At 44.4% G+C, this 22,777-nt stretch overlaps 2 protein-coding genes across 2 annotated transcripts in view; one reads left to right on the forward strand and one right to left on the reverse strand.

Moving 5' to 3' along the window:
• The first annotated feature begins 70 nt into the window (after nucleotides 1–70).
• SKP2 (S-phase kinase associated protein 2) lies at nucleotides 71–22,611 on the forward strand. Its single transcript, XM_050943823.1, has 10 exons — nucleotides 71–246; nucleotides 3,373–3,632; nucleotides 5,862–5,973; nucleotides 7,042–7,185; nucleotides 7,763–7,897; nucleotides 9,388–9,486; nucleotides 12,248–12,375; nucleotides 14,020–14,071; nucleotides 16,840–16,947; nucleotides 20,648–22,611. Exons 1-10 carry the CDS (start codon nucleotides 218–220, stop codon nucleotides 20,859–20,861), a joined length of 1,281 nt encoding a protein of 426 aa, XP_050799780.1. The 5' UTR covers nucleotides 71–217; the 3' UTR covers nucleotides 20,862–22,611.
• NADK2 (NAD kinase 2, mitochondrial) overlaps nucleotides 9,878–22,777 on the reverse strand; it is an 85,663-nt gene continuing 72,763 nt past the window's right edge. The window contains exon 12 of the mRNA XM_050943810.1: nucleotides 9,878–11,644. Coding sequence (XP_050799767.1) covers nucleotides 11,632–11,644 — 13 coding nt within the window. The 3' untranslated portion in view covers nucleotides 9,878–11,631. The remainder of the gene's footprint in view (nucleotides 11,645–22,777) is intronic.

Raw genomic sequence — 22,777 nt, forward strand, 5'->3', positions numbered from 1 at the left:
CGACTCCGGCGCCGCTGAACTACAAATCCCAGGATGCATTGCGGCTGTCCCTGCACCAGCAGCTATCCCCACTTCCGTTAGGAGTAGCGCGCGCGCCTTGGGGGATAGAACGTTACCCCAGCCGCGCTCAGTTCAGTGGTGCTGCTGCTGCGCAGAGAGGAGGCGCGGGAAGGGACGGTCGCTCCTGGTTAGCGAGGACCAAGGCTCCCAGCTTTTAATGCCTCTGCGCCAGGCCACCATGCACAGGTAGTGCGGAGGCATCCGGCCGGAGCCGCGTGGGAGTGTATGCTAGGGGTGGGCTGCATGGGGGGTTGCAGAGGGAAGGGATAGGTGGTGGGAGTTGCCGCCCAAAGTATAGGCTGCTGCTGTGTTGTGGGGGGTGCGTGCAAAGCGTTGCACTGGGCTTTGTTATCCCTCTGTCTACGCGATGTATCATGTTGGGTCCCTAACGCTGCAGTATATTTATTGTACGTGCTTCTGCCCCTTCCGCCTCTACCCAGGGGATGAGAAACCGCATCTGCATCCCCCAAGGCTACCCTGGTGAGCACAAGTCATACCTAAAAGCACCGTCTTAGTGCGTTCGCTAACGGGAATAGCAGGTAGCCATGTGATTTTTGGCGGAAAAATGAGTGGTGCTGAGTATGGGGGCCAGTAGCCTGGATGATGGTGACTTGGAGGGGCGGGGCGAGAGTGTGAGTCTGTAGTAACAAACCCGCGTTCACGGAGGATTTTGCAGTTTTTACTGTGCTGCACGTTGTGATCATTTGGAATTGTATGGCAGTAGTGCAGCTCGATCCCCTCTGCTTCGAAGACACAGGCCCTACTGCTTGAGCTAAAACAGAATATCCATTAGTGGCTAGCAGTGTGGACATAATTGTGTAGTTCTGATTATCTACACAGTGTAGGGCAGAGATGTAAAGCTATTGGCCAGTTCATTATAGTCCCCTCTTATAAATGAAGCATATTTTCAAGCATCTGAGGTTAAGTGAATGCATACTCATTGTTGATGGTTGTCTTTGGCCATCTGGGACTTCACAGATGTCACTTTGCATCACACCATGGCTACTTAGAACTTCATGGTGATAATAGGACCAAAAATGGAGAACAAATGCCCATCATTTGTGGCAACTGAGAGTCACTGTTAGCAGTAGAAGGCCTGTGATACACACTTTGACCAGTGCTAATTCTGTACAGTAAGTGATAAGGATACATCTACACCATAACTATTTCACTGCAGTATTTTCAAAGTGCTGTACAAACACTGTAATTTTTAATTCTGCTGGGAGGTAGATGAGTAATCACTATGCTATAGGTGAGGGAATTGAAGCAAAAGAGCCTGAAAGCAGATGTCCATTTCAGAGGCAGGCTTAGAATTCAATTTCTTGACTCCCAGTTCTTTATTCGGATCACACACTTGACTATAGATTGTAAACTGAACAGAGTTCACACAGGTGGATGAAGCTATTCTGGCAATGAAAGATGGAGAAGACCTGTTAGATCAGGGGTCTGCAACCTACGGCACACGTGCCAAAGGTGGCACACGAGCTGATTTTTGATGGCACGCAGCGGCAGGCTGAGCGGCTCAGCCCACCGCCGCTCTTTGGTTCTGGCTGTTGCCCCGTTGCCAGAGGGGATCCCAGCTGCCGGCCCCATTCAGCGCCTGCTGCTGGACTGGGGACTCCCAGGGAACCCCAGGCTGGCGGTGGTCTGAGCAGGCCGGCAGCTGAGACCCCGGCTGGCAGGAGCCGGCGGCTGGAACCCCAGCCCACTGCCGGCCTGGGGTTCCATTCACTCAGCCAGTGGTGGGCAGAGCGGGGCTGGCAGCGGGCTGAGTGGCTCAGTCTGCTGCCAGCCTGGGGTGCCGGCAGCACTCAGCAGGGTGCCAGTCTGGGGTTCCGGCTGCTGGCCCCGCTCAGCCTTCTGCTGGCCTGGGTGAGCAGAACCCCAGGCTGGTAGTGGGCTGAGGGGGGGGCTGAGATCCTTGTCTGGGATTCCAGCCTCCAGCCCCGCTCAGCCCGCTGCTGGTCTGAGGTTCCATTCACTCAGCTGGCAGTGGGTTGAGCGGGGTCAGTGGCCTCAGACCGGCAGCGGGCTGAGCGGCTCAGTCTGCTATCAGTCTGAGGTCCCAGCCACTGGCACCACTCAGCACACTGCCAGCCTGGGATTCCGTCCGCCAGCTCCTGCCAGCCGGGACCTCAGCCACCAGCCCCGCTCAGCCCACTACCAGCCTGGGGCTCTGCTCACCCAGGCCGGCAGGATACTGAGCAGGGCCAGCGGCTGGACCCTAGACCGGCAGCGGGGCTGAGCATGGCTGGTAGCTGGAAACCCTGACAAGGATCCCAGGCAAAGATCATAGTAAATTGATAAGATCTGCATTTTAATTTTATTTTAAATGAAACTTCTTAAATATTTTTAAAACCTTATTTAAATACAACAATAGTTTGTAATTATAGACATAAAGAGAAACCTTCTACAAACATTAAAATGTTTTACTGGCTCGCGAAACCTTAAATTACAGTGAACTTAGTACACCATTTCTGAAAGGTTGCTGACCCCGTGTTAGATCATTCATTGTAACCCCAGCCATTGTAGGACTTTCTTCCACTTATTTGTGCAGTCTCATTGTAATAGTCCCAAACAACTGGATTTCCACCAATTTCTTTGGCACGCTATTCTGCAGCATGATAGGTATCTTAGGAAGGCTGTCTTAATTTTCAGACTGAAGTTTTGCCTTGCTATTTTTCCTGTCCAAGAAAATAACAATACAAAATTAAATAGATTAAAATAGCTAAATATTTCTACTTAAATCAGTCCTCATGGCCACCAATCATTGCTGCTGCCTTCATTGGTCTTCCTATGGTTTTATCAGTGATAATGTGCAGTATTCTAACTCATCACAGAGCCAATATCTCTGCTTTGTTGCTGTTGACTAAATTCCCATCCCTTTGCGATGCCACTGTTCAAAATTGTAATCTATTTTTGCAACCATATCGTGCTGCAAAGTCATTGTCTGATTTACAGGTCACCCTGAGTGGGTCCATTTCAGCATTTCTGCTTCCCAGGTTACTTCTTTCCATTAAGTATGTGTGTTTCAGACTATTTCCCCCACAGAGTATCACATAAATCTGTTCAGTTTGATCCTAATATGTATCCCAGGTCTGGAGTTGTTGTAAACATTTGTAAAGTCCTATAGGATTTTTGAATGCTATAGAAGTACAAAGTGTTGTTGTTTTTTCACTGTGAATTATATTGCTTATCATAGGGGATATAGGTGCAGCCACCTGTGCCATGTTGTGTTTTGTCTTTCTACATATTTCTAATTCCGACATTTGGTGTTGGGGTGGATGAGTGTAACTTGTACTGTTCCTGCAGGAGACATCTCCAGGAAATCCCAGCTTCAGACAGCAATGTTTCCACAAGCTTCACATGGTCATGGGACCCCACCAAGACATCAGAGCTACTCTCCGGCATGGGAGTGTCTGTCCTTAAGAAAGAGAAGCTGGGCAGTGAGAACACCCCTCAGGAGCTGCTAGTGTCTCTTTATCCTCCTCAGAAACGACAGAAAGTGAAAGAGAAGGACAAGGACTTTGTGATTGCACGCAGGCCTAGGCTGCTCCGAGAGACAGAGTCAGGTAGAGAAACAGCAGCCCAGGCTTGTGCCAGCTTGTAACAATGACTGAGGTCAGGTGCTACAAATCACTAATATTTTAGTTGCTTCTTACAAAGTTTGATGTCTCTGAGCAGACTCTAGTCCAGGGATGGGCAAAATTTTCGGCCCAAGGGCCACATTGGGTTGCAAAACTGTATGGAGGACCGGGTAGGGAAGGCTGTGCCTCTCCAAACAGCCTGGCCTCTGACCCCTCCCACTTCCCATCCCCTGACTGTCCCCCTCAGAACCTCCGACCCATCCTACACCCTTGCTCCTTGTCCCCTAACCTCCCTGCCCCTAACTGTCCCCCTGGGACACCACCCCCTATCCAACGTCCCCTGGGAACCCCCTGCCTTTTATGCAACTCCCCGGTCCCTTTACCATGCTGCTCAGAGCAGCATGTCTGGCTGGCGCACCACCCAGCCGGAGCCAGACACGCTGTCCTGCAGATGTGCGTGGCTGCGGAGAAGTGGGGGACAGCAGGGGAGGGACTGGGGGCTAGGCAGCTGGGAGCTCAAGGCCTGAGCAGGACAGTCCCATGGGCTGGATGTGGCCCCATAGGCACTGACTCCATGGGTGCTCTGGGGCTGGAGCACCTATGGGGAAAAAAATTGGTGAGCTCCCACCAGCAGCTGCCTGTCCCCTCGCTCCAGCTTGCCTCCGCGTCCTCTGCGACTGTGCTGCTGTGTCCTGCTTCTCCCCACTCCCAGTGCTTGCACCGCAAACCAGCTGATTTGTGGGGTGGGGAGGAGGGGGAACATGGTGTGCTGGGGGAAGAGGGGGGGCTGGGGTGGGGATTTGGGGAAGGGATCCAACAGGGGCAGGGAGGTGGCGGAGTTAGGGAAGGGACTTTGAGGATGGGGTGGAGCCAGGGGAGGGGAAAATGTGGAGTTGGGCAGGAGCAGAGAAAGGGGCGGGGGGGCATGGGCACCCACTGGCGCTGGAGAAAGTTGGTGCCTTTGTATGGCCCGTGGGCCATAGTTTGCCTACCTCTGCTCTAGTCCCTGGATCTAGTAAATCATGTGTTACTTTCAAGTCTTGAGAGAGTTACTTTTTGGAAGTGGTTGACTCTATTGCTTCCGTAAAGGAGACCTGTGAAGGGATTGTATTTTATCATCTCTGGAGAAAATATTTCCCAGGGGTCACAGAGATTGATGGCTACTATGCAGCCTATCATTTCTTCTATTCTGTTTTTCTTCAATAAGGATTAAATAGGATTTTGGATTTCACCCACTTCCCAGATCTGTAGTACAGCAGCGTTGGCCAACAGGGGGTGGATTAAAAAGAAATCAACTCAGATAGATTCAGAAACATCTCTCCAGCAACAGATAATATCATCTGAAAACCTGATCTAAATGTCACAAGAGATGAATATTCTCAGAGCCTTCATAAGACCTCAGTTTGAGCCTCCTCCTTACCATCTAGTAACTTACTAATGCTTATGACTTTCTTTATGGTATTTTGGTGAGTTTACAGGGGCTGTTTTTTGAACTGCCATCCTTCTCATTTATGCCGACCTGTCAAGTATTTCTTTTCAGATAAAGTTGTGATCTGGGAAGTGCTGGTTGGGGTTCCAATCTAAAATGTACACAGTCTCCCATCCCATTTAGGGAATCCCTTCTTCCTTTGTTCCACAGACCTCTTTGGAGCAGTAGCAGCATTTTCTAGATGTACATAGTCCCTTGAAAATGTACTTGCTTAAGAAAAGAATGTTTGGATATTAGGCAGGTGAAATAGCTCAAAAAAGCAATATCACATTATGTATTAGGGGCTGCAGTCAGGAGAGTCATGAATTTTAAGAAGGGCTAATTGCACAAGAGAAGAATAGCTGCATCCCTTTCAGAGAGAGTCTGGTTTTGGAATTCTTCACACACTTTCTCAGAACACAATGGGTTGGACAAACAGGCTTCAGAAGATAAATGTGGGACAGTGCGGTTGGCAGCTATTTCTGCACCTACACACACAGCACCTAATACCACCATCTCATCCAAGGGGTTATTAATAATATACCTTTCTAATAAGGAAACATAAGTACCTAAGTAGGGGACTAGTGTAGCCATAGATCAACAAGGGAGTGAAGTGGTGATGGAAGGGCAGGGAATTTTTCTGTTGTCTTTAATATTTTTGTTTAATGGTAAAACTGTTGAAATGTCTAATCAGTGGACAAAAATGAATCTGATCTACGTAAAACCTGTTGACTGTTTTCTTGAAGGTATTTCTTGGGATGCACTGCCAGATGAATTGCTGTTAGGGATCTTTGCATACTTACCCCTAACTGACCTGCTAAAAGTTTCCCAGATTTGCAAGAGGTGGCAACGCCTAGCGTGAGTATTGCTTTTTACTTGTAGGTGTTGAGAACAGTGGTGCTTTTAAAGGTTGTTAAATGGTCTTGTTCTCATCTTGATGTGCATGTGTAATTCTGCCCACACTGAAAGTGGGTTACACATGATTAAGAGACTATAGACTCATTTGACTCCTTCTGATGTTTAAATGGAGACTGTCACTTGAGAACTGCACTTACCTGAAAATTTTGCATTTGGGCTGTGCCCATAGTTAAATTAAAGCGTCTGCTCTCTTCCAGCACACCCAATAATGAAACCTGGGGTCTTGACCCCTCTCTCTCTCTCTCTCTCTCTCTCTCTCACACATTCCCTCAATCTGTAGTACAGTCTGAGCTCTTCTATCATGCACCCACCCATTCCGTTAATTAATTCCAGAGTCCTATCTTCCCCCAAATTCTTTGTCTTGCCTCCCACTGAACAAATAATGCCCCCTTTCCCACAGAGTTCCAGTACTTGCAGGAGACTACAGCCTCCCAGTCTCACTTCTCCATGTGGACCCTCTACTCATTGCTTCCCTTCTCTGGGAAAAGCAGCAAAAGTTCCAACTTCCCATCTCTCCTGTTCCCTCCTCTTGGGACCATGGGCGCCCCAATTCAGTTAAACAAAATTTCTGCTCTCCTTGGGTCTTCAATCCCTGTCAAATATTGCAGAGAGTTTCATACAGTATCTTGGCTCTTCATAGTCAGGAAAAAGAATGCGCTTTGCTGTCTGATCAGTGAGAATCTCAGTAATGTTTGTAAAAAGAACAGGAATACTTGTGTCACCGTAGAGACTAACACATTTATTTGAGCATATGTTTTTGTTTTTGTTGAGCATATGCTCAAATAAATGTGTTAGTCTCTAAGGTGCCACAAGTACTCCTGTTCTTTTTGCAGATACAGACTAACACAGCTGCTACTCTGAAACCTGTCAGTAATGTTTGTATAAGTAAAACTTTGCTGAGTTGACTTTATTTTGCACATTCATTTGTAATATTAAAGCTGTTCATGGCTGTGTCCTTTGCTTTGACCTTCAGTTACTTACTAACAATCAAACTCCTTTCCTCTCCAGGTTTGATGAATCGCTGTGGCAGACCCTTGATCTGACTGGTAAAAATCTGCTTCCAGGAGTGATTGGGCAGTTGCTCCCTGTAGGTGTAACTGTGTTGCGTTGTCCAAGATCCTGTATTGGGAAACCATTGTTTAAAAACAACCGGTAAGGTTGTCACCATCTCTTGGTGCCCTGGAACAAAGTCTCCCTTTCAGTTTTTCATATAGTTCAACCAATCTATTTGATTTAGCACCTCTGGTTGTCACACTTGCGGCATCTATAAATTTTGGAATGGAGGCATCATGGAGCAGGGATAAGGCACTGGGCTGAATATCAGGGGAACTACATTCTGTTTCTTGATTCAGAATTGTCCAAGAACTGATTAACACAATCTTGAAGTATAGTCTACTACCATTACTCTTTTTTTCTTTTTTTTTTTTTTTAAGAACCAAGAACTACAGACCCCGAAGTATATTTCTGTGCAAAGCTAAAGGAAATATGATTTAACTCTAGCATAGACAGAGATATGAGCCTTAAAGATTTGTATGCCTCAAAATAAATAGAATTTTGCAGTTTTGGTAGCCAGCTTAGTAATACTGATGGATCAGACATGCATTAAAGCATATACATTTTCTGCTAGCTATGCATTCATTTGTGGTATACAAATGCAGCATACTACCTCAATTTTAGAAAAGTGTTAAAATTCATTTTGTATTGTCTGCCTTTCTCCTTCCCCCTTTAGACCTCTCAGAGTGCAACATATGGACATGTCCAACTGCACAATAAATGTTGCAGATCTCCATACTATTCTTTGTCGTTGTGATCAACTACAGAACCTCAGCTTGGAAGGACTGGTGCTTTCTGATGATATCATTAGGTGAGTGGGCATGTTCAGAAGTGTAAGATTCCTGCATCTCAGGACCATGGGCACCTTTGGTGGCATCAGGGAATCAGCGCTCATGCCTGGTTAGTTTATCAGGCATTCTAGCTTGCGGCTGAGCAGGTAGCAGCTTAGGCCTCTTGAATGAGGGCCGAGCAAGTCAACAGTCAGTGACTCTGGCCTTCTGACCTAAGGGTTAGCACTCATCCAGCCCAAAGCAGGGGATTGGGGGCAGGGGAACCCGGACCCACCTTGCTCCACCAGGTCCCAGCCCAGGGCACTAGAAACGACAGGTGATTCCATTGTGAGGTTGCCAGGAGAACGTGGGGGTCCATGTTTCTTTTCCTTGGGCTACTTCCTACCAGCATCTGGTGGGGCTGCTCCATGTCCACTGGGGCCTGGTTCCCCCTCTCCTTGTCAGACAGTCCACTTTCCACTCCCTAGTTGGGTTTCTCAGTCTTCCGGGGTAGCCTTCCCTCCAAGCTGGCTCTGGAGGGTCATCACTTGCCACAGCCAGTTGTGGGCTCTGCTAGCTGTTTGGCTCCCTGGGACAGACGTCTTGCTCCTTCCCTGGTCTGGCTCTAACTGAAGTGCTGGGTCCTTTTTCTTACACTTTCTGCGAGAGAGAGAGAGAGAGAGAGAGAGAAGGGATGGGATTAGCTGAGCCTAACAGGGTGAGTTAACCTCCTCTGTGCTGGGATGAGGCCACTCCGCCTCATTGCAAGAAGTATTCAATAACTTGGGAGCCTTCTGCATACCAGACAACTTACAAATGTGGGCCCTCATTTTGTAAATAGCTAGACTAGCACAGACTTCAGCAAGATCCCACTTGGGTTCAGGGGGTCTGCATAGGCACATCTATTTACAGGATTGAGGCTTATTTTACAAATGGGATAATTGCTTTATCCATCACAAAAATGCAGCCACCTCTGTGATGAAACATGGCAGCTGTTTAACAGCGCATAGTAACAGGAAGAGTAGCGGAATATTAAACTGCAAGGAAACATTCAGTTAGGCAGAATGTAAATATCTAAATAGGAATTTGGCCAGGACCCTAGTGATAACTCTCCAAGTGTATGATTCATCAAGTACACTAATGTAGCAGGTAAACAGTTACAGAACATCTATTTAACTGTTAAATTGAAAAGCTAGGGCTCACTAGGCCAGTGGTTCTCAAACTTTTGTACTGGTAAGCCTCTGAGTGCACCCCCCCCTTCTAAATTAAAAACACTTTTAAAATATATTTAACACCATTATAAATGCTGGTAGCAAAGCAGGTTTTGGGAGGGAAGCTGACAGCTCGCGACCCCCTGAGGGGTCCCGACCCCCAGTTTGAGAATCCCTGCACTAGGCAAAGATGCACAAATGTATCTTTACTAAATTAAGGCCATCCTGAGCCTGGAACTTTAAGTTATGAAAACAAATTATAAAATTGATACCAGGAGAGATGTGAAAGCATTCAGACTCTCCATCTGTGGTCTTTACAGAAGCATCGCTCAGAATTCCAGTTTGGTGCGATTAAATCTCTCTGGATGTTCTGAATTTTCTGCAGAAGCATTGGAGATGATGTTGATCAGCTGTTCTGGGTAAGACAAAATGAATTTATGCACTTGTTGATATTCCTGGGAGAAATGATCATCTGAGTACCCCACTGGCATGGGTGTATAACTTTTATGAACTATAATTTGTGCTCTTGAACATCTAAATAGGGTATTTTCCTCTGCTGAAGATTCAGATAATTCATGTTTTTGTTAAACTTCTCTTCCTTAAAGACTGGTACATTTATCTGAAAAAAACAGTTTGCATGAGGATATTCAAAACACACACAGTTAAAGTTGATTTCCTTATTGCAAGAGAGACAAGTCAAACTCTGTCAATGTGAAAGTGTCTTCACAATTGTGAAATGGCATCTGATCAGCCCCAATTACACAGAGTGTTCAGCTCTGATAGTAGAAAAGATCACGTGATGTTAAAATAATCCTTCAAACACACAGACGTTTTAATGCTGATGCAGTACCATTATAAAAACTTGACAACTTGTGGAGACTAACGTTCTGTGATCTGCCAATGTGAAGAAGGATGGTCAGTGGTTAAGGCACTGAACTGGGACTTGAGAGATCTGTGGCAGAAAATGAATCCAGAGTTCTTGTGTAATGTTGGAGAAACTACTTAATGCAAAGGCAAACTTAAAATGTACTGTGGGTTTAAACATACCTCCTCAGTTATACCAGTGCAAGTTGTGTAAACAAAACCTTAATCTCTATGCCAGAATTTGCAATCTGTAAAATGGGAATATTTTCTTTGTCTTGTAGATTGTCCCCGTTTAGGACCGTGACTGTTTGCTGCATATATCTGCACTGCTTAGCAGAATGAGGACCTGATCTTGGTTGGGACCTCTAGAGGCCAGTGGTTCTCAACCTTTTTGGGCTCAGGACCCATTTGTAAATGTTTATGGCCTGTCATGACACAGTAGATAGTCTGGGGGTGAAGGCCCCAGGGGTGGCTTCCGTCGGATCCTCCACCTGGGGCAGGGAGGGAGCTAGGTTCTGCCTGGCACTCACCCCATATTGGCAGCTCCTACAGCTGCTGTGCTATGGGTCTGGCTGGGCTTGGCTCTGCACTCTAGGCATTGCAACCTCCCAGAGTTGCAGCGCCGCTCAGGTTTGGCCACGCCTCCCTGACTAGACCAAATTTGTGAGAGTAGAGTTGTGACCTGGCTCATGGGGTTTGAGTGCTACTCACTCAGATTTGGCCTGCTCCGACTCCCGTCATGACGACTGGGCCAAACCTTAGTGGCACTGGGACCCCAGAAGTTGCAGTACCTGGAGCAGGGTGGCAAGCCTGGCCAGCCCCAGGGGACAGGAGCTGCCATGGGACTCTTTGAAACATTCTGGTGACCCAATTTGGGTCCCAATCCACAGGTTGAGGAAACGCTGCTTTAGATGGTGCTATATTTTGATAGTAAGTAACGGGACTGGTGCCACAACATGTCACAGGGGCTTGGTGTGTTGGTGGGAGCTGCCCATTTGCCCAGTGTGGGGTTGACACACCCAGTTACACGGTTGTCGAGATTCCTTGTTTTGCCAAACGATCACGATCAAGGGGTCCAGGACCCCTGTTGGGGCAGAGCAAACAAGCAATCTGTAGCGCCTGGGTTTCCTGGCTGAGGCAAACACACAAGCAGTTGGGACAGTGATCCTTTGGGTAGGGCAGAGCAAACAATCAGTTTATATTGGGAGACCCTGGTAGCCACACCTAGTGGCAAGTGTCGGGCAGGAGGACCCAGGCCTACCCTACTTCACCAGGTTCCGATTGAGGGCCCTGTGAAGCTGGTAAACTCTCTGTACAGAGTTCAGAGCTCCTAACAGATTCCCTGGGTCTCTTCCTACCATCTCGGGCACCTCCTCAGCTGGCAGCAGCTCAGTGTCTCTGCAGTCAGCTGGTCATCCACAGCATAGTCCAGACCCGTGGAAAGTCAATGGTTCCTCTGCAGGCGCCTGCAGCACACATCCTTCCTCTTCTTCCACCAACACCGACTGAGCTGAGCTGCCTCATTTTATCTGTTCCCTCCACCTGGACCATGCACAGAAGTATGGGGCATGATCTCCTGGGCCCACAGTGCTTGGTCAGTCCCTGTTACCCTATGCAGGGTTGATACATTGTGTACATTTCTTTGCCTCCCCAATGTTTTTAACTCTGTTCTTGAGGAATCCGTAGGATGAGAGGGTGACTCATTTCTTTGACCTACGATGAGACAACCAAAAAAAATTGTCAGTTATAATGGTTATTTATTTGTAATCTAGTAGCATCCACAAAGGAGTATACAGTGCCTGCCCCCAGGAGCTTAACAGTCTAAGACAAGCAACTTGTGAAGGGTTGAAGAGGGTTGTAGTCAAAACATGTATGATATTTCTGTACACTATAAAAAATACAAACTAAATCAGATGGCCAATAAATAATGGATAGGTCAAGGAGCGAATATCTGTATTTTTCTTCTTTAAAGGTGGACTCTTATCCGTTAAGAACCAGACTATAGCAGATAACCCACTTCACAGCAACAATAAATGATGATTACTTTGCCATTGCTGGCTTGATGCATTTTGACAACCAAGATGCTCTTTATCCCATTATTATTCCTCTGTGCCATCTATTTAATCTGATCTCTTGAAATTTGGTGTCATTAATGATGAAACTTGATGGCATACATCATGTACAGTTTGGGGTGTGTGTTGGTTGGTTGGTTGTTTTTGGGTTTTTTTTGGTATTTGAATGGTATGTGGATGCCTTTAAGGCCAAACCTATGTTTCTGCAATGCTTCCAAATGGATGTATTTTTATTTGTGCATAGATTAGAAGAGCTGAACTTATCCTGGTGTGACTTCACAACTGATCACATTAAAGCAGCAGTCAACCACATTTCTACAAATGTCACCCAACTAAATTTTAGCGGATACAGACAAAATCTACAGATAGCAGGTAAATAGCAGCACTGAGAAATGGTGTTCTAGTGGAATGATATGTGGAACCTTAATAAAGCGTAGCTGTGACTGTTTAACTGTTTGCATCTTCTCTTGGTCTGTCAGATCCAGAGTATTGATTTCAAATGCAATGGTGATTTTGCCTGCCTGAGGGTGTGCCTTACGTAGTACAATTCATAAAACAAAACATTAACCCTAAAACGTAACTGCATTATTGCTCATTTTTGTACATGAGCTCTGAAACACTGATAACCACTCTGATTATATTATTATTATTAATGTTTAATGGCACTTAAACGCCACAATCAGGAATCTGAGTCCCACTGGGCTTGTTGCTATACACATAAATAATGAAAAGGTGGTCCTGCTTTTACAGACCTTACAGTTAAAAGCAATCAAATAATACAATTTTCAGTCATGAGGAAGGAACTTAGAAATTACAAGACTTCGATTTACACAGGAAAAAACTTCAGGTATCCAAAAATCCCAGTCACTACAAAGATGTGTGTGTTCTACATGATGGAAATCATAGAGTGGTTTTCAGTTGCATGAATGAGTTTTGGAGTGCCTCAGAATCCTGTAAACCTAACAAATTTCTCCTATTAAGAGAACAGTGACTAAATTCAAATGTTTTTCTGGCTGGTACAGTAAAAGCTCTTTTATCTGGCACTTCACCAACCGGCAAACTCTATAAATCGGCACTTCTGATCTGTGCTGAAAGTCCAGTTTATAGTGCAGTTGGTGCGGGGCCAGCAGAGGACAGGTGTGGGCTGTGGGGTGTACTCTGGAAGGGGGTTTAGGGTAGGGGGGGTGCTCACCTTCAGCAGCTCCCGGCAAGCAGATCTCTGTCCCTGCTGTTGTTGGTGGAGGTGCAGCCAGGCGGCTCTGCAGGCACGCTGCCTCTGTCCCTGCTCTCCAGTCCCCAAGCACGGACTCCACAGCACCCAGCCCATTGGCCAGGAACCACGGCCAATGGGAGCTGCGGGGGGGCAGTGCCTGCAGACTGATGCAATGTGCCTGCTTGCAGAGCTGCATGGCCGTATCTCTGCCAGGAGCAGCAGGAACAGGAAGCCGCAGAAGGTGCGTGCCCCCTCCATCTGGCATCCCAAGCCCCCTCTCATGCCCCAACCCCCTGTTCCAAGATCCCTCACGGACCCAAGCTCCCTCCTAGAGTCTGTGTCCCGCAGCCCTTCCCATGCCCCTGCCCTGCACCCGCCCCACACTCCAAAACCCTCCCTCTGAGTTAACTGGCATTTTTAATTTACCGGCATCCCCTGTTCCCCCAGCATGCTGGTTTTAAAAAAAAGCTTTTACTATATATTGATAGTGCAAATGGCATTTCAGGGGCACTTTTTTTTTTTTTTTTGACAAAGCTAGGACAATTTAAATCCTTTTAAGGGTCTGCACCGAACAACAGATTTGGCATATGTTTCAAGTGCAGTACAAATGTTCTTTAAAACAAGTACAACCTTTTGTCAAGAACTCACATTGGTAGGGAACATGGAACTTACTTCATGTTAGTGGAGAATAATTCAAACCACATGCATCTTTAAAAGGTAGCTTTTACTGGTCAGGAGAAGCTGCAATATTGCTGGGAAAAAGTGCCTGGCTGATTTTACGTTTGTTTTTTCCCACCTTCCAGATATTAAGACATTGGTGACAAGATGCCCTTATCTCGTCGAGTTAGATTTAAGGTAAACTGTGTATCAAACTCTTCAGCAGCCCTGAATCCAAACAGTATAAAGACATCTTTGCCCCTGCTCCATTCAGGCTGCAACTTCTGTCTCTCTGGAGCCACAGCACAGAATCTGTCCCTGTGCATCTGGGTTTGTGCTAGCCGAAGCCAGAGGAACCTGTGAGTTATCAATATCTACATACATTTTCATACCAGGCTCATCACTGTTGTTTCTGAGCACCTTCAGGCAAGATCTTCTCTCCCCACCCCCCCCCCCCACCCCCAAACCCTAGCACAGATGTCACTCCTTGGAAGAGTTATTTCTTTGCTAAATTTCAGGCTTCATCTGGGGTCTGTTCTGATCAGGTTCTTAAACTGTGCCTATCGTTTCCTGTTTACTGTAGTACTGACTATCACAATATGCTGGGATTTTCTTAATGGTAATAATTCACTCCTTTTTGCCTCTCCAGTCACGCTGTGGCCAGCTCAAACATTTTGAAGGTATTCTGCTAAACTTTACCATAAATAAATACATTAATTCCTTGAGACAAATTGTTCACAGAAAGTTTCTGAAACTCACCTTTTGGGCTGAGAGTTCTGAGTGTGAAAATGGAAACCTGTTTGCGATGTTACTATAGAGTTTGCTTATTTTGATTCTGAGTAAGTTCGATAATAAAGGGGGGGAAATACATAGCATTTAGTACAAGATCACATCTAAAACTTGTTTTAACATAGGTGAATTTATCTGAGAATTGGTTATGCACCCCCCTCTTCCCTTTGCCCCCTCCAGATGTCTGATTGGTTGTGCTATAAACTTTAGGCTAGGTTCACTCTTAGGTTCCTGTAGCATTTGCTGGCAGAAATCCAGATGCATAGGGGCAGATTCTGTGCTGGAGCCCCCCAAGGAGATAGAAATTGCAGCCTGAATGGGGTAGAGGCAAAGGTATCTTAAGCTGCCTTTGTGCTACTTGGGTTCAGGGCTGTTCTCACTTGGGACAGCTGCCAATGAGCCACACCGCTACCAAGAATCCTTGTAGTACAGTGGGCACATGCTGTATGCAAGGGTTGGCTGTCAAGAGAAATGCTATGAAGTCTTGAAGTTAATAGCAGACTTAAGGTACAATAACTTCCTGATGAGAAAATGGTGATCCTATATATCAGATCTCAGTGTCTTAAGTGCTGCTGACTAAGTCACAGGGGATATACAGCTTGACAGTACCTTCTTGGGTAATATGCTAATTACTGAAACAGAAAAAATACTTTTCTGGAAGAGATAAGCTAAACTCATTTACCCCCAGGGGAATTCTGCACCACTGCACACAGAATTCATGTCCCCACTGCAGAAAATGAGGGGGAAGCAAAGAGAAGCTGCATGGGGGCAGTGGTGGGGATGCCCATGGGGGGGCACACTGTCACATGCCAGTGGCCCCCCACTTCCAATTGCTGAGAGCACAGAGCTGTCCAGCTGAAGCAGAGTGCTGTTCAGCTCTGCTGACTGCAGCTAGACACCACCTCCTGGGTCCTAGTGCTGGTCATGCCCCCTTCTGTGTGGTGGGGAACCATCCTGTTCTCTGTACAACACTGAAGGCCTGCAGCGGGGCAGGGTAAAGAGGGTGGTGGGGTGGGGAGAAGAGGCAGTAGGGAAGGGGGATAGGAAGGGCACAGGGCAGTAGGGAGGGGCAATGGGTTGAGTAAGAGATGGGGATAGGGAAATTATGGGTAGTAAGCGGGAGCCAAGCATGTGGCATCCCCCCAGCAGCAGCAGCTCAGGCTCCCAAGTTAAGTAGGCCCAGGGACTCCCTACCTCACTGATCCCCCAACCAGCTGCATACAGACCTCCACCCCACCAAGCCTCATTCTCTTACCCCCAGCCCTAACCTCTTTCACCTGGACTCCCTGCAGAGTTCCATTGCCCCTGTACCCAGAACCCCCCTGACCCAACAAGCCCTTGTGCATCCAGTCCTCTTCCCTCCCCCTCCATACCCAGTTCCCCCACTGAACCATCTGCATCAAGATTGCCCCACACAGAACCCTCTCAGCCCACATTAAGCCCTTCCATGCTTGCCCCACACCTGGATCGGAGGTCAGGGCTGGGTGTGCATGCAAGAGACTGTCCCTCTCTTTTGCTATCTTGGTGCACCTGACATGGAGAGACAGGGCCTTGGTGTGTCAGGGTCGGGTGCAGCCTTACAGCTGACTCCATGTTCAGGTGGGACTGCAGGGTGATCTCCCACCTCCATGCAGCCAGTTGCCTGTGCTCCTTACTGCCATGCTGGAGCCTGCACATTTATTTGACCAATAAAATATACAGAATTTTGCAAACTTTTAAAATATTGTGTGTAGAATTTTTTTTTTTTGGTGCAGAATTCCCTCAGGAGTAATATACCTGTCTGACATTTTATAATCATGTTACAAATGCATAAGTATAATTTGATTTTTGCCATATCAACTAAACACTGGTTAGAACTCTTGACATGTAGAGCAATTTCCTTTTGTGACCTAAATTCCTGTGCCAAAACAGCTTCCTGCAAAACAAGCTACTGCTCCCCCCCCTCCAAAAAATAAAAATGATAGGAATTCTTCACCAATTTCTAATATGTAAGGAAGAAAACATGTTAAATCTGAAAATACTTAATAAGCTGGTGAAAATTTTTGAAGGCAGATAAGCGTTTAATGTGTACAAAACGTTTCTCCCTGAATTTCAGAAACACTTGAAACTTTGCTTCTATTGTGTTCTTGGAAAGGAAATGTTTTTAATCCTACTTTTGTATATCATCTTTATTACAGTGACAGTGCAATGTTGAAGCCTGAATGTTTTCAATATTTTCATCAGCTCATCTGCCTACAGCATTTGTCTCTTAGTAGATGTTATCAGATCTCTCCTGCTGACTTACTGTGAGTAATGTCTTACACCCATTATAGTTTACTATTAAAATCAAATACTTAAACTGTTCAAGATCCTGAACTTCTGTATAGACTTAAACTGCAAATAATATTTTTAAAAACAAGAGGAAGACTGGAACTAAGAGGCAGAATGGAGCTGATGATTACTGGTTCTCCACTGGGGTCAGCAAAAATCTATGAAACCCTCTGGTGAAGCGTCTGTCTCATTTCCCTCTAGTGCTGATGCATGCATATGACAACCTACTACTGCTATCAGTGAATGCTTTAGCTCAAGCTGCATAGGCCTGAGCTGTGGATCTAAAGGTTCCAGCTCTGCTGGTTGAACCATGTGAATGTAAATATGATTCCACCTAATGGAATTCCTGGGTATGTAGTTTTTTTTCTTCCTTCCAAGTTCACCTTTTATACTGAGGAAGTTAAAAAGAATATTAAGGTTCAAAGTAAAAAAACTCAGGAATTGCTCAAATTAAGGTTGCCTATATAACCTTAATTTGCCTCCCTTAGGTGTATATGCATTATGATAGAATCTAATTACATGCACTGTCTTTTCCAGAGGACCCCTGCCCCATTGAGTGCACAGCTTGGATGGTACTCTGAGCAACTAATCACTATTTTGTTTTATTCTCGTTGTGGCCCTATCCCTTACTTATTGCACATCATTCAAACACTGCTCGGAATATAAAATTCATTTCCTTACAGGCTTTTCTGTGATGCTCATTGCTACACTATCTGAATGCTTCACAAACATTAATCACAGAATATCAGGATTGCAAGGGACCTCAGGAGGTCATCTAGTCCAACCCCCTGTCAAAGCAGGACCAATCCCCAACTATTTTTTGGTGCCCCCAGATCTCTAAATGGCCCCTCAAGGACTGAACTCACAACCCTGGGTTTAGCAGACCAGTTATTTGCATAAAACCTCTGAGAGGTATGAGGGTATTATCCCCTTTTTACAGATGGATAACTCAGGCATAGAAGGACAGATTTAAAAATATTTAGCTGCCTAACACTCATTGAAAATTTTACTGGGCACCTAAATATCTTTAAAAATCTGGCCCCAAAAGATTAAGGTCAGAAGCGTCCACTAATGGGTGCTAGATTTGACACTTAAGACCTGATTTATTTTTTTTTCTTCCGAGTACTTAGCATTATATATCTTTTTACGTGGTCAGATCACAGCTCTAATTGACTTGGTTACATCTGTGAGTGCATAGCATTTTTGCAAAGCAGACACCAGAGTCTCACATTGGGCACTCAGAAAATGACACCAGTGACCACCTGTGAAAAGTTTGGTTTAAGTGACTTACTCAGCATCCCACAGAAACTCTGTTGCAGAGGCAGAGATAGAATCCAGTTCTCCAGGGCAGCATTCCACTGCCTGAACCATGAGACCATTTTTTCTTTTTGCAGTACCCTTCTTCATTCACTACATAACCCCGATTCTTCTCTCAGACCAGGAACATCCTGTGAACTGAATGAGGCTAGTGTCATGGAGAAAAGTAGTATGCAGTCATCTAATTAAAGACTGTTATAATGCATGAATTAAAGTTGCATAGGCAACCTTAACTTTGGCATTTCTTAACTTTTGAGTGCTTGATTTTGCAGCCTGAACATCTTTTAACTTAGACAAAAAACTAATACAAAATTATGGTTGTCAAACTGACCAAAAACAAAAAAAAAATAGGGCCAGATCTTCAGGTCCTGTAAATCAACATGGTTCTGACATCAGTGGAGCTATCCTAGTTCCATTTACACCATCTGAGTAACTGCCCCATAAAGTGTAAAGTTAACTACAGGTGAAATTTTTGTTTTTCCCTCTAACTCTAAAGCATTTTGGGTTTTAGTTCAAATATATGATGTGCCACATTGGTGTTCTTAGATAGGTATTAAAGGAAGTTATGCTTTTGATTGTTAAAACACCATATTAAATCAGAAGCTGTTCATGTTAACACAGCTTTGCTGTGTGATCTTGGGCAAATCAATTAGCTGTACTTCCTCCCTCCATAAAATGGGAACATCTGTCTCATGGTGGTCCATGAGGATTTTTAGCAAAGGGAGCAGTTTTCAAAGGTGCCAAGTGCAGTTTGGCATCTTATTCTTACTGACTTTCAGTAGGAGTTGGGTGCCTGTCATTTAAAAATCTCTTCCCAAGACGTGTTATTCTCTGGTGGAAAATAGTATAGAAGTGCAAGGATCTTTTGAACCACACATTACACTGATCTGAGATTCCTTCAATATTTACATATAATGAAGACACTTAAGGATGACTGAAACATTTTACTTTCAGTTTGTTACTGGGTCAGCTATGTCAATGTTAGTGTCACTTTTCTCAGTAGCAGTGAGAAGGGACTAAGTATGTGAAAGCTTATCACAGACTAATAGTTCGGTAACTATTTACATATCCCTTTAAAGAGGATTAGGTAGCTGAGCTGAAGGAATTTTAAAACTCAGATTATTTGCTCAGTAGTACAGAGCTACTGCCGCCTCTGTCTACGAAGGGGCTGCTGAAGTAGAATATCCTGAAGGAAATGATTCATTAAGCCATTTCTATTTTCTAAACAAGATAGATTCCCTCCTTACCTAGGGCCCACAAAAAAATGTGAATAATATTTAGTAAAACAAAGCATTAAATGATTGGATGCATAATATAAAACTTGTTGAAACAATGTATTTGCAATAAATTCTGTTTGACAAAGTTTAAAAATGAGAACTTGCAATGGATCTATATTGATTCCTAAACCTAGGCTGTTAAAATGGGAGTTGGAAGACCTTTAACACCGATAGTGGTGTGGCTGTGAGATAGCTCTGTAGTGTTTGTTCCTTCTCATGAATGCATCTGTCCCTGACTGTACTTGCAAATACACATTTAAATGATAGCTGGGCAAACACAAGGAACTTGGTCTGTACGACCAGTTCAGACATTACCACAAATTCCATTCTGCTGCTCCCTTGTCCAGACTAATTTCAACCCTGTTACTGCCACTACCACCTTATCTGGCCTGTTGCCATAACCCTTCAATCCTTTCAAAACACCACCACAAAAATCACATACCTTGTCCACCCCCGAGTCTATTCACCAGTTATTTTTTGCCCTGTGTTATCAGGATTAAGCTCCTTATCCTCTCCTTCCTGAGCATTCAGAGTTTGATTCATGACTACCTCTGTTCTCACTTGTAAAAGACTTAGCACACCATTGATGATAAATAAGAATATTCCATACAGTGAAAAACAGTTAGTCATTAACTAAGATTATTAAAAGTATTTAAGGAGGTGACTGGTGTGTAGGAGTTACCATCTCGGCACAATTTGCTCCACTTATTTTGAACGTTGATTTTAATAGTCCATTGCTATTGCAGAGACAGTAAATAAACCAACCATGTCCTGCAGTAACCTAGCATGTGAGAGGCTCATAGGTTATGAATAAAGTTACTGATGTTTCATTGCATTTAAATTCCTATTTCTCTATTCAAGCTGGTTTGGCAATTGAACTTCTTACTGAATCACCAGAACAGAGCATGAAGTTTCAATTAAGTATATTTAAAATCAGGGATTTTTTTAGATAGGAGCAAACATTTATCCAAAATACTATTTTCCAGACTTTTCATGAAAAATTGTACAATTCAGTTTAGGTAAAAGGTTTAAGCCTTTTTTTCAGCCTACTGATCTGCGTGTTTTGTGTCTTCCCTTCTAGTGAGCTTGGTGAAATTCCCACACTAAAGACTGTTCAAGCTTTTGGACTAGTGCCTGACAGTTCCCTACAGCTCCTGAAAGAAACGCTTCCCCACATAAAGATCAATTGTTCACATTTTACAGCCATTGCACGGCCAACTGTTGGCAGCAAAAAGAACCAGGAGATCTGGGGCATCAAATGCAGACTGACATTAAGAAATCCTAGTGGTTTGTGATGCAGCGTTTGCTGGATAGTCCCTTTTGTTGTTACCAAGCGTGGTGTGCTTCATCAAGAAACCCAAACACTGGAGCATCACTCTGGTTCTTCTTGTAAAAAGTGTTTTAACTTGATCTTGTGCTGTAATTTACTTAAGTATATTTTTATATTGTCCTTCTCTTACTGTGTCCAGAAATCCAATCAGGTATGAGTAACTGTAGGCATTTTAAAAGTCAGTCTTGCTTTTAGAAATATGTTTGCAAAAGCTAAGTGACTATTGCAATTGTGCTAAACATGATTAAGTTAGAAAGTTTGGTAATAAATAGTGAAGCTGTTCTAGTTATTTGGCAACGTGCTTAATTCTGCAGTCTGATGTTGCTTTATTGGAACTGTGACGGTCCAAAGGTGCTTCTGTAATATTTTTCCAAATACATTGCAAGGGCCTTACTCAAAGCTAAGTAGAGAAATGTTCTGTCATTAGGGAACTGTTTTACTTCATTTCAACTCAGTACTTTCCTGACTGTTTCAAATTTTAGAGCTCAGAATGAGTAAGGGCATTAAGTCTATTTAGACTCCTAACTGAACAGGATGGAATATTTGGTGCTATCTGCTTTTTTCAGGGGAGAGGGGGAAGGAGGGAGGAATAAACCATGGCATTGGACACTAAATTCACTGAACCCTCTTAATGCAATAGGAGCCGTGGGAAGGGAGAGCTATGCAAAAGGAGCTATGAGAAAGCTGAATCAGATACTAGCTATAAGGCAGCAGAACAGAGCTACAGTGCATTTTTTCCAACCATTACAGATGTGTGACCCTCACTGTTTCAAAATGACCGTGCTGAAGAGTTTAAAACTTGAAACCCGTTTGTGAAACCAAGGATCTCACCTGTCAGAGTGACATTTTCATTGGGTATTTTAGTCTGACTTACATTCCAGTTCTGTGCTACTTAATCAGCTTTTAACTTCTTCTGATTTGTGATTTTCCAGTAGTTTCTAAAGATGCATTATTAATGTAAGAATCTCTTCAGAGGTAAGCTTAGTAGGTTTCTGTTTATATAGCCCTGTATTCACATCCCTTGAGACTCTGCAGGGCTAAGGAGCATTAAAGAGGGAAATACACAGAACTCCAGAGCTCTTCAGGGCAAGTAAAATAAGGGGTCAGTGGGATCTAATGGACATCAAGCATTCCACAGTACAGAAACAGCAGTCTTGCAGATATGTTTGATATAGCTGAGGGAGAGATAAGTCACCACAGATTCCCTTAGCTTCTACAATGCAGAAAATGTAGCAAACTAAGTTTCTAGGCTCTGTTGTCCCAGTTCCTGTATTTTAAAGAAACCCACCAAAAACATAGCAACTTTGGTGGTAGTTCAGGAGAGAAAAATATGAAAGTATAGAAATGAACAACTAGATAACTATTCAAGCCTATAAGAAGGGAAAGGATAGATATGTAGTTAAGGCATGGGAGTAAGCCTTCGATCTGGTTCTTTGTGCCTCTATTCACCATTTGTAAAATGGATATAGTACATCCCTATGTTTGAGGTGCTGAGAATAAGTGTATTCATGACTGAGGTGCCTAGACAGAAAGGTGCCAAGGCCATAAGGTTACCTACAGAAAAAATGTAAAGTAGAACCTCAGTTACAAACTGACTGGTCAACTACATGCCTCATTTGGAACCACAAGTATGCAATCAGGCAGCAGTAGAGATGGGCGGGGGAAAAGTACAGTGCTGTGTTAAACTACTAAAATAAAAAGGGAAAGTTTTTAAAAGATTTGAGGTAAAGAAATTTGTGCTCTTCATTTAAATTAATGGTTAAAAGTAGCATTTTTCTTTTGCATAATGCAGTTTCAAAGCTATTAAGTCAGTGTTCAGTTGTAAACTTTTGAAAGAACTGCCATAATGTTTTGTTCAGGGTTATGAACAACCTCTAGTCC

The sequence above is a fragment of the Gopherus flavomarginatus genome, chromosome 3, assembly GCF_025201925.1.
Source record: "Gopherus flavomarginatus isolate rGopFla2 chromosome 3, rGopFla2.mat.asm, whole genome shotgun sequence".
Classification (NCBI taxonomy): Eukaryota; Metazoa; Chordata; order Testudines; family Testudinidae; genus Gopherus; species Gopherus flavomarginatus.